This window comes from Cryptomeria japonica, chromosome 9, assembly GCF_030272615.1.
Source record: "Cryptomeria japonica chromosome 9, Sugi_1.0, whole genome shotgun sequence".
NCBI lineage: Eukaryota > Viridiplantae > Streptophyta > Pinopsida > Cupressales > Cupressaceae > Cryptomeria > Cryptomeria japonica.
Genome location: NC_081413.1, coordinates 616,180,859 through 616,195,279, shown reverse-complemented (window position 1 = coordinate 616,195,279; position 14,421 = coordinate 616,180,859). Strand labels below are relative to the sequence as shown.

Below are 14,421 nucleotides of genomic sequence, written 5' to 3'. Positions count from 1 at the left end.
TATACAAACATGTATGCTTATGATAACATTCCAACATTTTAAAATTGACTAAACAATTTTTTTTGGTCACATGACTCAAGTGTGTGAACATTATCTGAATGCTTGTTATAAATTTTTTACATGAAACAAGTATTAAAAATCATAATTCTTAATGCAGTTGTGACTAGGGACTGCAAACAAACTTTAGATTTGACCTGGAATTCAGTCTTAACTAGCATTTGCTAAGCTTGTAACTAATGCAAAATTATCCAATTTAACATTTGCTGACATTTGTTAGGTTTACTACACATGAATATAGTGGCTAATTATATACCTAATCTAGAATGTTAACTTAATCTCAATTAGTCAAACTTGACATAGTCAAAAGATAATGCAAATAATCCAAACAAAAAAGCTATACAATATGACAAGGATTGGTCGTGAACCCTAGTCTCCATTTTTATTGTTCAGCCATCTTTCCATTTATTTGAAGTTTGCCTCACCTTTTATTTATCCCCCATTCTCCTCCTCCTTGTCTAGCTTTTCATTTCATATATATGCAGGTTTCCTGAAAACAATTCAATAAAACATCTATGTTATCATAACTGATCTCTACGCATCTAGTTTTATGAAGCCAATAGATTGCCAAATATTCGAAACAAAATTAATTAATTAATTAAAATCTAGAAAATGAAGATATAACCTTGTCCCTTCATCATTACTGCAGATCCAACACAATGCACATTATTCGATTTCCAGATTGCTTCAATTAGCATCACCAATAATCTCCCCAAGAACATTATCCCTGTTTAAAATGATAGAAATGGTTAGCATCTTTCGCAGCAATTTCTCTTCTAACAATCTTACAGATAAAGTTCGCTGCAGTGTGGCAATCAGCACATACTCAAAGCTGCCTAACAACTGTAATAGTCGTTCCAGAGGGCATGTTTAACAAACAAAACGCAATTGCCAACTTTTCACTGTGGTGGCAGATATATAATTATTCTTCCTCCTCTTCCACATCATTAAGTGAATGTCTTAGATCTGTGGTGGCAGATATATAATTATTCTTCCTCCTCTTCCACATCATTAAGTGAATGTCTTAGATCTGTGGTGGCAGATATATAATTATTCTTCCTCCTCTTCCACATCATTAAGTGAATGTCTTGAATCTGGAAAACACCCTGCTGCTTTAATCTCCCAAGCCAATTTCTCCAACTTTGCATGGATCTCCTGTCTGTAGATGTAATCTGTCTCCTACACAAAAAGTATGTACTGTTTTATGGCCTTCAATCCAACTACATCCATGTATCTTTTTAATTCCTCTATCTTTCATCAATCTCCTTACCATTTCAACCTCATCCCACCTACCTACTTCTGCATAGATGTTTGACAGAAGAACATAGGTTGCAGCATTTTTAGCATCCAAATCAAAAAGCATCATCGATGTAAATACTCCTAAACCTATATTCATATGTGATCTACAGGCACCAAGAAAACACATCCACACAACCACTACAGGTTTAACTGGCATCTTAATGATAAAGTTTAGGGTATCCTCAAGATAGCCAGCACGGGCAAAAAGATCAACCATGCACACATAATGATCAACTGTAGGTATAATGCAATAAGAGTTACTCATGTGATTGAAGTATGTGCAGCCCTCATCCACTAAACCTACATGGCTGCATGCACATAAAACACAAGCAAAGCTTACGATGTCAGGATATGTTCCAGAGTGCTTCATTAATTCAAAGATTTTGAGAGCATCTTTGCAAAATCCATTTTGTGCATATCCTGCAATCATGGCATTCCATGACACCACATTTCTTTCAGGCATTTTATCAAACAGTTCACGTGCCTTGTCTATGCTTCCACATTTTGCATACATGTCTATTAGGGCAGTTGCAACTACAACATCTGATAAAATTCCTCTATCATTTATACCTTGATGAATGTCAATACCCTGTTCCAAAGCTCCCATTTTAGCACAGGCAGGGAGGATGCTCGCAAAGGTTGTGGAGTCTGGCTTTACACCTGTCAGTTGCATTTGCTTGAAAGTTTCTAAAGCTTTTTCCAAATATCCATTTTGTACGTATCCTGCGATCAGGGCATTCCATGAGATGCAATCTCTTTGAGGCATTCTTCCAAACAGTTCGCGTGCCTTGTCTATGCTTCCACATTTTGCATACATGTCTACCAGAGCATTTCCAATCATAACATCTGACAAAAAGCCCCCTTCCATTATGCTTTGATGGATGTTCATACCCTGTTCCAAAGCTCCCATTTTGGCACAGGCAGGGATGACGCTTGCAAAGGTTGTAGACATTGGCTTTACACCTGCCAATTGCATTTGCTTGAACGTTTCTAAAGCCTTTTCAAAAAATCCATTTTGCGCATATCCTGCAATCATGGCATTCCAAGACACTACATTTCTTTCAGGCATTTTGTCAAACAGTTTCCGTGCCTTATCTATGCTTCCACATTTTGCATACATGTCTACTAGGGCTGTTGCAACTGCAACATTTGACAAAATTCCTCTATCCTTTATGTTTCGATGGATGTCCATACCCTGTTCCAAATCTCTCATTTTAGCACAAGCAGGGAGAATGCTGGCGAAGGTTGTGGAATCTGGCTTTACACCTGCCAATTGCATTTGCTTGAAAGTTTCAAAAGCCTTGTCAACTAATCCATTTTGCGCATATCCTGTAATCATGGCATTCCATGAAACCACATCTCTCCGAGGCATTCTCTCAAACAACCCACGTGCCTTGTCAGTGCTTCCAAATTTTGCATACATGTCCACCAAGGCACTTGCAACTACAACATCTGACAAAAAGTCCCCTTCCACTATACTTTGATGGATGTCCACACCCAGTTCCAAAGCTCCCATTTTGGCGCAGGCGGGAAGGACGCTGGCAAAGGTCGTGGAATTTGGCTTTACACCTGCCAACTGCATTTGCTTGAAAGTTTCGAGAGCCTTTTCAACAAATTCAAGTTGTACATATCCTGCAATCATTGCAGTCCATGTGACCACATTTCGTTCAGGCATTTTGTCAAACAATTCACGTGCCTTCTTTATGCTTCCACATTTTGCATACATATCTACCAGGGCAGTTGCAACTGCAACATTTGACGAAATTCCGCTATCCTTTATGCTTTGATGGATATCTATACCCTGTTCCAAAGCTCCGATTTTGGCACAGGCTGGAAGCACGCTAGTTAATGTGAACTCATCGGGTTGGAAACCTGTTCGTTGCATTTGGTGAAACAATCTGACCGCCTCGTGAGGATACCCATGTCTTCTGTAGGCTGCAATAATCCTATTCCATGAGACACTGTCTCGTTCTTGCATGTGATCAAACACTTTACGAGCATCAACCAAGCTTCCGCACTTGACATACATGTAAATAAGTTTACTATGAAAAGTTTTGCGTGTAGCAAATGCAAATTGCCTGTGAGTGATAAAAGAGTGGACATTTTTCCCTTGTGAAAGAGCGTTTTTGAGAATGCAGGTCTGCAATAATCGAAGATATGTAGAGTCGTCCTCAGGAGGTTTGTGAGTTGTAAGCAGAATGTGCAGCGCCTCTTTCAACTGGCCCTCTTTACATAATGCTGTGAGATTGAGATGAGTAGCGGCTGGCAATGACATCTTATGACTGTAAGTGGAGCAGGAAAACGTGCAGTGTTATTCAGTCGTGCTGGCATTTCTGTGAATGGGATAATACTTTTACATTCCATATTTGTATGTATGCTTCAATTTTTTATTACTATTTTTTTGTTTTATTATTTCTTGATGGCCAGCACATAATTCAAGACTGTCATATAACTTGTGGAGATTCGGAATCCTATTGATGTCTACAACATAGTTCTGTTGAGTGCAATTCGAAAATTTGATTAAAAAAAGTTACACAGTTTTTTCAAGCACTCTTGCACATGATACATGGATTGTGGAAAGCTCATGCCTATTACACTATTAAACAAAGCATTTTTTGGTATTTGTGTTATAAGTTGATGTCTTATTTGGTTCAAGGCTAGTTATCAAATAAATTAAGGTTAAATTAATAAACAATTTAATATTTTATAGTTTATATTTGTGATTAAGTACATTGTTTAATACAATATATTAGTGTTTTTATATCAACATTTTAGATTATATTTTATAATTGATTTGAGAGTAATAAATCTTGTGCATTGTCATTTCTAGTTTAGACTGTGCATTTTTCCTCGATGTCTAGGATCAAACTTCGTGATCCTTCATCAAGAAGTGAAAACAAGAGAAGAGAATTGTAAGATAGTTTGCAGACCAAGCCCAAATAAAAGGTGGAAGAATAGTAGTTGGGGTCTAAAAACCAAGAAGACCAAAGAAGAGGGAGACACAATAAAATAATAAAAAACTAAAAAACTGAAGGGGGAAAAGGAACATGAAAAGAGCAATAAAATGAAAAGAGGAACATAACAAAATTACAAGAAGAAAGAAGAAAGAAAAAGGAAACAAAGAGGAAAGAGAGGAAAAAGAAAATAAGAGAAAATGAAAAACAAGAAAACTAAAAAGAAGGTGTATATATATATATATATATATAGAGAGAGAGAGAGAGAGAGAGAGAGATCAAAGGAGAGGAAAGAGAGTGAGGTGGAAGGAGGGGAGAGGTGGGCGGGACGAGTGGGGAGGGGGGGAGGGGGGTTGGAGAGGATGAAGGGGGCAAGGGAGGACGAGTGGAAGGAGGGGACGGATGGACATAGGGCAACTCAAGGATTGAGGAAGGGTCTAGGAGGGGGGAACTTATAGATTGTGAGGCGGGTTAACAAGGGATGCCGAGAAAAGCTTAAACCCCATTCAATGTCATGGTTAAGGTTTAGGGATGGTGGTTTATTTCAATTTCTTCTTTAAGTTTCCTCTTAAAGAAGTGATCTTTAGTGGCTAAGATTTGAGTGTCTTCTAATGGGATATGGTGTTTGGTTAAAGAAGAATGCTCCACAAGTGTCGACTTTTGTATTCGCTCAAGTCTTATGTTGATGTCATTCTCTTTAATCCTTGTGCTAATAGATCTACATGTTGCACATATGTATGGTGTGTCACACAAGTAGGTGACTTTATAGACCCCAACACATTGGAGAAGGTTTGGGGGCTCTTTGGGGGAGGGGACACTGTTTCTAAGGGTTTGAATTGGTTTAAAGGTGCAACAAAGGCTTCCCTTTTTAAGAATTTTGGATATTTTATAATAGAGGCCTTCAATGAAAGGGAGGGAGGCGATATATAGGGAGGTCTAAAGGGAATGACTCTTTGGACTTAGAACACACATTAGAATTGGATTGCTTGATAGCCTTGATGATATGCTTTCTTTTGTACCCATTTAATATGAAGACCTTTGTAAGATGGGAAATCTCTTTGGTCTTTGTGGTCATTATCACATATTCTATAGGCTCTGGTGAACAAGGTTTTGAGGATGCCAATTTTTTTAGGGTGGTGATGATGCGAGGAGATGTGAAGATAGAGCTCAGTGTGGGTGGCCTTGTGAAACACTTGGTGGGCTAAGGTGTTGGCGATTTGGAGGAATTGATTATGTTTAGCATTGATGTTTGTCATTGATGTCAACACTATCTGCTTTGGTTGTGTTACTTGTATATGTTTGGTCCCGATAGGATGATTGGTTTCTGGTTGGATTATGCTCCGGTATGCTTTGGTCTTTGGAATTGTTTGGATTGGTTATTCATATGTTCCTGATATGTATCACATTCAGTTGGTTTGGGATTTAATGATCCAGAAGCTATCACTTGTTCTAGTAAGCCTTTTGGTTACCGGTAAGGGTTTCATCGACAGAGCTTTGTTAAAGATCTTTTGATGAATCTGATGAGTGATGTCGGTGTGGCTTCTAGAAGGTTATCCAAATGCTAATGGTTATCTTGTCTGTGTTCCAGTTGATCGATGGTGTTGGATTTGGTTTATGGCAACCTATTTTGGGTCCGGTTCTATCTAGGTTATGGACCAGTTTATGTGACGTGTTGGAGGATGTTCCTGATGCATTACCAACAGGATTTCAGGACTGGTTTACATTATTTTCGACCTAAGCCAACTTGGTTGATCATTAGATTGCGAGTTTATTCTATGAATTTATTGTATTATCTTTTAGGTGGCCAACCTAATTGTTTAGGTCCCGGGTTGGTATAAATGTGATGTAAGATCTCTTTGTAGATCATGTATGGTATGGGTTATGGGATTATCTATATGCGAATAATGTAATAATCATATGCAAAGGATTTGGTCGATCATAGGTGATCGAGTTGGGTTTGTGGAAGAGGTTTAAGGCCTCAAGTATTGAGCTTAACCAGGACTATACTCAGGCATGGGAGATGCCATACTTGCAGTTCAATCTTTATTCCATATTGTTGTCCGATGTTTTATGTAGTCAGTGAGACTCTTTTTGTGATGAGCAGTGTGCTCTAGGTTGTTGGCCTTCCTGCATGTGCAGGCCCCTTATTGTAATATTTATTCATCTTATCAGTGTATAGATATTGTGGGTCTCCAATCCCACCGTGGTTTTTTCTCTTTGAGGTTTTCCATGTATAAATCTATGGTGTTATGGTGTTCATCTTTGTGGTTGTATTGTTTCTTATTGTTATATGCTTTTATGTTTATCAATTGTTGAGTTGTTGTATTAATAAGGTTAAAATTCTCCATTTCGATAGAACACTGATTCACCCCCCCTCTCAGTGTTCTTGTATTCCAACAATTGGTATCAGAGCCTAGTGCCTCGGAGTAAGTCTAACAACTTGAGGAAGATCCTGTATCCGGAATCTATGGAGATAAGTTTAAGGAAGGAACTTCAAGTGGCACTTGAAGACTATGATGATGAAAGATTGAGGAACATGAAGTTGCAAGATGAGTTGAGATCTTCAAAGGAATTCATTTTTACTCTACAGGAGAGGTTGTCATCTATTCAAGCTAGAAGGAAGGAACTTTTACAAAATCACGATGATGAAGAGAAGGATGCCCTTAAGGAACAATGTCAGAAGTTGAGTCAGGAGAATATTGTCATGAAGAATGAAATGCAAGCCCTAACTATGAGGATGTCCACGGAGATTGAAGACCATAAGAAGAATGAATAAAATCTTGCTATATCTCTGAAATACAGATTTGAGGAATGCATTCGGTTGGTTCATGAGAATGAAGTGTTGAGAACTGAATTGGTGCAATCACAGATTAATGAGCAAGAATTGGAAAGAATAGTAACAATCCAAAGAGATTATCCGACTATTGCAAATGAATACAAAGAGAAGTTCAAGGTTAGTTTTGCTATGCTTGATGAATTATTGAAGGATCAAAGGGACACTGGAGACACTAGAGGTCTTGGATTTGAGCATGGATAAAGTTCTGGTACTGCTAATCAGGATAACACATCTGATATGCATGATGGTCAGAAGGTCAACCAGAATTAGAGGTCACTGATAAGGCAACCCAATGCACATAAATTTAATGGTAGATGCTTTGTTTGCAATAAATTTGGTCATATGGCAAGACATTGTAGAAATAGAGCAAATCAGAATAATAATGCAATTCCCAGTCAGTGTTCAAATTGTAAGAAGTATGGTCATAGGACAAATGATTGTAGAATGAATGTGAAATGTCATGCATGTGGAAAGTTTGGACATATGGCTAATCAATGCAGGTCAAGGAATGGTCAAGGTTAAAGTAAGGCAATTCAAAAGAACAATGTCACTTGTTATGCATGCAACAAAGTAGGACATATTGTTAAATTTTGCAGAAGCAAGAGCCCATCGGCAGGAAGTGATAAATCTAATGAGAAGGGAAAATAGAAGGTTGATGACATTCGAAAGGAGCATGAGAAGAAGTGGGTTATGAAGTCTGAGGCTCAACTGAAAGAATCAATTGCCCCAAATGTTCATTTGGCTAAAGGATATACCTTGGTTACTCAACCGACAGAGCAGAATGTTCTTGCACCGACAGGTTACCCATTTGGTAACTAAGGCATTCGCCTTAGGGGGAGGCAAATTGATGACAGATCTTGCATTGCCCCTGGTAGTGGTCTGAAATCCTGTTTCAAATCTTTGGAAGTCAGTTTGAAGGTTAACCGGCAAAGATTTGTTGTCCGTTTACCGGTAAGTCATTTTATGAGTTATGGTTTGGTCATGCAGTTAAGTATTTCAAAATCTTTGGTAGTAAATGTTATATCAAGAGAGATGATTTCATTGGCAAGTTTGATCCTAGATGTGATGAAATAATATTTCTTGGAAGTCAAATCAGAAATTATGAGCAAGACCTGGTCGTAGCAATGAACTTAACTGAACCGGTAACACCTTTACCGGAACAGAATGTTGAACTAGTTACTCCGGTTGTATCAGAAAATTCAACAGTAATTGAAGATTAGGGAAGAGGAACAGAGAATCAAAGACTCCTAGGTATGTAAGGTTGAATCATTCAAAAGTCAGATAATTGGACAAGAAGGTTGGCAGTTGATGAGGTATGCTTAATTTCTTTAATTATACCAGCATTAGTTATTGAAGCTTGTGAGGATGAATGTTGGATGAAAGTTATGGAAGAGAAATTGGATAAGTTAGAAAGGACTTTGATGTTATTGGAACTAGGCTTGATTGGTTTGCAATGGATATTCTCAGAAGGAAGGAATTGATTATGTTGAATCCTTGCTCTGACAGCTAGGATTTTTAGATATTTTCAAGGATTTTCTGGTATGGTTTTTGTTTTATGATGACTTTACATTTTGAGCATGTTCAGATGCAGATTGGGCTAGAGGTATAGGTAACCGGATAGGCTCATCCGATGAAGCTTTATTTCTTGGAAAGAAACTTATTTCATGGATCAGCAGAAATAGTCATGTACTTCTTTGTCTACTGCTGAAGCTAAGTATGTTGTTGTTGCTACTGTATGTACCCAAGTTCTCTAGATGAAGAAAATGTGGAAGGATATAAGGTTGGATTCTAATGTACCGGTAGTTATTCATTGTAATAACTCTACTGCTATTGACATATCAAAGAATCTGATATTTCTATCAGGTATAATTTTATGAAGGAGTAGGTGGATTGGTTTGAGGAAGCATTTGAGAGACAGGTTGGGAGTTTCTACCCCTCTGGTAGAGACTTGGGTGATGCTATTTGACATCAGTCTGGTATGCATTATTAGAGTTATTATTCATTTCGGATTGATGTGGTGATGCTACTACTCAGGGGGAGTAGTTAGTCTTATGATTTTGCTTTGATATTTATGTCAGATTCTTGGCATTGATGTCAAAAGGGGAGAGATATTCATGTGAAAAAATTAAAATAAAAACTTAAGGAGTTATATATATTGGAGGGAGAGATATTTATATGATAAACATAGCTTAATAGAGATATTAGTCTAAGGGGGAGACTATTGGAACTATATTTTAGATTGGTTGTATCCCATTGGGGGAGTTTGGTTCAATTCTATGGATGGTTAATTGGTACAGAGATATTTGGTCATTGTCATATCATCTTGTGGGAGATTGTTGGTTGTCTTCCATTGGGGGAGACTTGTTTGGCATTTCTTGGCACTTGGATGTTTTTCACATCTAGTGTTGCCATCAATGTCAAAGGGGGATATTGACAATTTGGAGGAATTGATTGTGTTGCATTTATGTTTGTCATTGATGTCAACACTAGTTGCTTTGGTTGTTTACTGGTATCTGTTTGGTCCTGGTAGGATGATTGGTTTCTGGTTGGATTATGATCCGGTATGCTCTGATATGCTTTGGTCTGTGGAATTAGTTTGGATTGGTTATTCATATGTTCCTGATGTGTATGACATTCAATTGGTTCAGGATTTGATGATTCGAAAGCTATCACTTGTTCTAGTAAGCCTTTTGGTTACCGGTAAGGGTTTCACCAAAAGAGCTTTGTTGAAGATCTTTTGATGAATCCGATAAGTGGTGTTGGTGTGGCTTCTAGAAGGTTATCTAGATGTTGATGGTTATCTTGTTCATGTTCTAGTTGATCGGTGGTGTTGGATTTGGTTTATGGCGACCTATTTTGGGTCTGGTTCTATCTAGGTTATGGACCAGTTTATGTAACGTGTTGGAGGATGTTCTTGATGCGTTACCGATAGGATTTAAGGATTGGTTTACATTGTTTTCGGCCTAAGCCAACTTGGTTGATCATTAGATTGCAGGTTTATTCTATGAATTTATTGTATTATCTTTTAGGTGGTCGACCTAATTGTTTAGGTCCCGGGTTGGTATAAATATGATGTAAGATCTCTTTGTAGATCATGTATGGTATGGGTTATGGGATTATCTGTATGTGAATAATGTAATAATCATATGCAGAGGATTTGGTCGATCATAGGTGATCGAGTTGGGTTTGTGGAAGAGGTTTAAGGCCTTCGGTATTGAGCTTAACCAGAACTGTACTCAGGCATGGGAGATGTTATACTTGTAGTTCAATCTTCATTCCAGATTGTTGTCCGATGTTTTCTGTAGTCAGTGAGACTCCTTTTGTGATGAGAAGTGTGCTCTAGGTTGTTGGCCTTCCTACATGTGTAGGCCCCTTATTGTAATATTTATTCATCTAATCAGTGGATAGATATTTGTGGGTGGGTCTCCAATCCCATTGTGGTTTTTCCTCTTTGAGGTTTTCCACGTATAAATCTGTGGTGTTATGGTGTTCATCTTTGTGGTTGTATTGTTGCTTATTGTTATACGCTTTTATGTTTACCGGTTGCTAAGTTGTTTTATTAATAAGGTTAAAATTCTCCATTCCGGTAGAACACTGATTCAACACCCCCCCCCCCCCTCTCTTAGTGTTCTTGTATCCCAATATAAGGATCCATTGGGCTTCCTACTGAGCAAGATATCCAAGAAGGGGAGTTGGTTATTGCTTTCAAGCTCTTTGGTAAAGGAAATGCAAGGAGCTATGTTGTTAAGGTGTGAGTGGAATTCTTCTAACTTTTTAGGACCATGGGGCCAGCAAATATTAGTATCATCCACATAACGCTTCCACCATTTAGGTTTAAGGAGAAAGGAATTGAGAGCTAAATCTTGAAAATGCTCCATGTAAAGATTGACCACTATAGTTTACAAAGGGGATCCCATGTCAACCCCTTCAACTTTCTCATAAACAATTCCTTGAAAGGTGAAGAAGATGGACCTAAGACATAGCTCAACTAAGGAGGCAATATCACTATTGGTTTTACACTTGACAATCTCAATAGAGTTCGAGATTGACACCTTGGTGACGAGAGAGACAACATCAAAGCTAACTATGAGGTCATTGCTATCTAGTTTTTTTATCATTGATGAATTCTTGATATCCAAACTAGAATTGCCAGAAAGGGGGGCAAGGAGTTTGGTGAGGTAAGAGGCAAGTTGATAGGTCAGGGAGCTAGTGGTGTCCACTATAGGTCTAAGGGGGATACCCTCCTTATGGATTTAGGGACTCCATAAATTCGAGGGGTAGCCTCTTTGGAGGGGTTAAGTTGTATCTTGGTAGAGTCATCAAAGGGGGATTAAGAAAGGCTAGTTTAAATTTTTTAATAATTTGAGAGATGGGGTTATGAGATAAGATTTTATAGCTATTATTTGTCAAGTACCTTTTAATGATGTCCTTCAAATTATTTTATTATATATGAATAATAAAGATTAAATAGAGAATACAAAATTAATCAATAAATATAAAAATTATATTACAATCTAAAACATCATCAAAGTAGATTATAAGTGCGATAGAAGAAATGAATATCAAGTGATAAATATCTTAAATAGTAATAAAACAACCACGCCACTAGTATTAGATAAATCATAAATAACAATAATAATAATCTTAAAACACAATTAACAAAAAAATGCAACAATGATATTAATTAGTTGCAAACTAGATGCGCTTGTTTATATTTTCTTATTGAGTTTCTAGCTAGAACATTTTCTCTTGAATCCAATTGAATTACTTGGCTAATTATTTGTTACCTTTGAGTGCTCCTTGAGTTGTGAGAAGTCAAAGTGTTGATCTCAAAATATCCATTTTAGAATAAAGCTCTAGAAAGCTACTTGGTTGTCTACTTGTAAACTTTGAGTGCTCCCTAGATTGTGAGAAGACAAAGTAACAAACTCGAAAAAGACTTGTTTATATAAAGCTCTTAAATTGAAGTTCCCAAATGAAAATTTTAAATGCTGCAAACTACCTTGCATCTAGATTTCCAAATGTGACTAATGATATAAGTTTGTCTTATGGATTTTGAAAAGCTTTATCTTAAGTACTTGTATTAAGGAAGGCATATTTCCATCTAAGAGGGATTACAAAGGCAAAAATGTAAGAAACCACAACAATTTAGTATTGGTGCGAGTATAGTCCCAAACACATTCTTAACATGCTCTTTTTGCAGTGGCAACACTAGATGCTTTTGTTTGTAGAAATCTAAGATAGTTCTAAATGGGGTTTTTTAGGTTAAAAGGCTTCTAAGCCACTATTTGAACATTAGCTACAAAAGTTGACTTTCAAATAAAACTATTAAGTTTAGATTAGAACTTATTGGAAAATTTACATGGCCTCCTAACATAGAGTTGATGGAAACGGGAAAGCTTAAGAAGCACATATTAGTAGATTTGTTTCAAATAGAAAGGAGAAAATCCTAGATTCTAACTAGTGTTTTCTATCTAGATGGATCTTGTAATTATTGGAGTATGTCAAATATATTGACCACATAGGATTCTGAATGAGATTTCCAATCATTGAACAAGTTATTATAAGAGAAACTCCTAGATTCAAAGACGATAGTGTTCTAATCTCTCCCTTTCTTTCTATTTACCCCCATCTCTAAGTAGCACTTTTATAGTGGATATGCTCACATTATTGGAACAAACCATTAATGAATAGATCCATGAAATTAAACCTACTAGAAGAATCTTAAGAAAACCTACAAGGGTCCATTGACTAAGAATGCCAAGTCTTATTTGTAGCTCTAATATGAAACATTATGTTGATTATAACCCAATGAAATTGGTTCAAGTTCAATCCACCAACAAATGAGTCATACTAATAGATGAAGCTTTTATCTTAACTCATATCCATCCAATAATTCCTTGGCTCCTATCTCATACCTTACTAACAATTTACAACTTATGGATATGTTATATAGACAATTTCTTCTTAAGATTGCACTCGCCCTAAAATATGAAGAGAAAGAGGTAAAAATTAAGGAGATGAGGAACAAATTAGAAATGATTAGGGATCATCTACCTTGATCCAATTAAGAGAGAATAGTTGAATATGGTAAAAAACTTGAAAATAGAATTAAAAAAATTGCTATGTATGAACAAGAAGATGACTAACCCAGATACTTTTCAAGTTCTAAATGTGGATATTATATTATGGGGATATTATTCAACTAGGTTGCACACACAAACAAGAAAGATACATAAAAATTTAAAGCCCAAAGAAAATGGATACCCTAATTGTACATTTTTTCCAAGCAAATATAAATGATATAGCTTATGGTTCTTCCACCATATTGCCAAAGAAAGAAATATGAAAAGAGATTTAGTAATAAATCTATATCAAGGAGTGACAATCTATTTAAAAATAGCCATGTTGACTCATAGCTAAACAAGAGCAGAATCTAGTCTCAATGGTGTAACCAATCGACATACGATAATTGAGACATTCACCTTGAGGATGTGCATGTCTTGGTCAAAGAGGACAATTTCTTCAAGAGGGAGCTCAAAGAAGTTATTTTTATTAGAAATCAATGTACCAACCTAAATTGAGATGATGGGTGAAGCTCAAGCTCAACTTGAAATCCTCTTCTAAATTCCCTCCAAATTGATTCCCCTTCTCTCCAAATGATTTCTCTCCACCTACCATCGTCAACTTCGTTTTCCATCCATTTTGGTGGTCTCCCACCTCCTCCTTTCACATTGCTCTAGCTCCTTCTCTTCTCCTTTCCCCACCTTGTCCTCTCCCCCAACCTTTCATTAGAGTTCTTTCTATGTTATCCTCATCCTCATCTATGCATTACCTCTAAACCCTCATCTTATTGATCATAGGCTCATTATTTCCCTATGCATTTTTTTCATATGTTTCCCTCTTCCTTTTAAAAGCTTTTCTTTGGTCCCCCTTCATTCTTTCTTTTTTCTCATTTTACTATTTTTTTTTCAATCCCTTCTTTGTATCAATTTTTATTTTCCCTATTAAATTTGTTATTTCCTCTCTTATCGCTATTTATAATTATTGCCTTGTTTATAGCTTGATTATTATTATTGCTCTCTTTTTGCTTCTCTCTTTTATATGGTTATTCACTTGTCAATATTACACGTTCACATTATATCATTATGGTTACACTCATTATCTATTGTGTATTTATCCTTATAGTATTTTTTCACAAAAATAACTAAATATTGAATTTTCGTATTAATAAAATTTTAGTGTACTTTATTGTGATTTTCATTGCTATTTTTT

The 14,421-nt window shown here is 36.6% G+C and overlaps 1 protein-coding gene across 2 annotated transcripts; it reads right to left on the bottom strand.

The window, feature by feature from the left end:
* Positions 1–314: 314 nt before the first annotated feature.
* Positions 315–3,764, bottom strand: LOC131042869 (pentatricopeptide repeat-containing protein At5g27110-like). 2 transcript variants are annotated; one of them, XM_057976199.2, is made up of 3 exons: positions 884–3,764; positions 683–784; positions 315–547 (listed from the first exon to the last, which is right to left on the bottom strand). In XM_057976199.2, exon 1 carries the CDS (start codon positions 3,629–3,631, stop codon positions 1,172–1,174), a length of 2,460 nt encoding a protein of 819 aa, XP_057832182.2. In that variant the 5' UTR covers positions 3,632–3,764; the 3' UTR covers positions 315–547; positions 683–784; positions 884–1,171. The 2 variants fall into 2 exon arrangements, with proteins under 2 accessions (XP_057832182.2, XP_057832181.2); XM_057976198.2 differs by having other exon boundaries at positions 683–3,764.
* Between the last annotated feature and the right edge of the window lie 10,657 nt (positions 3,765–14,421).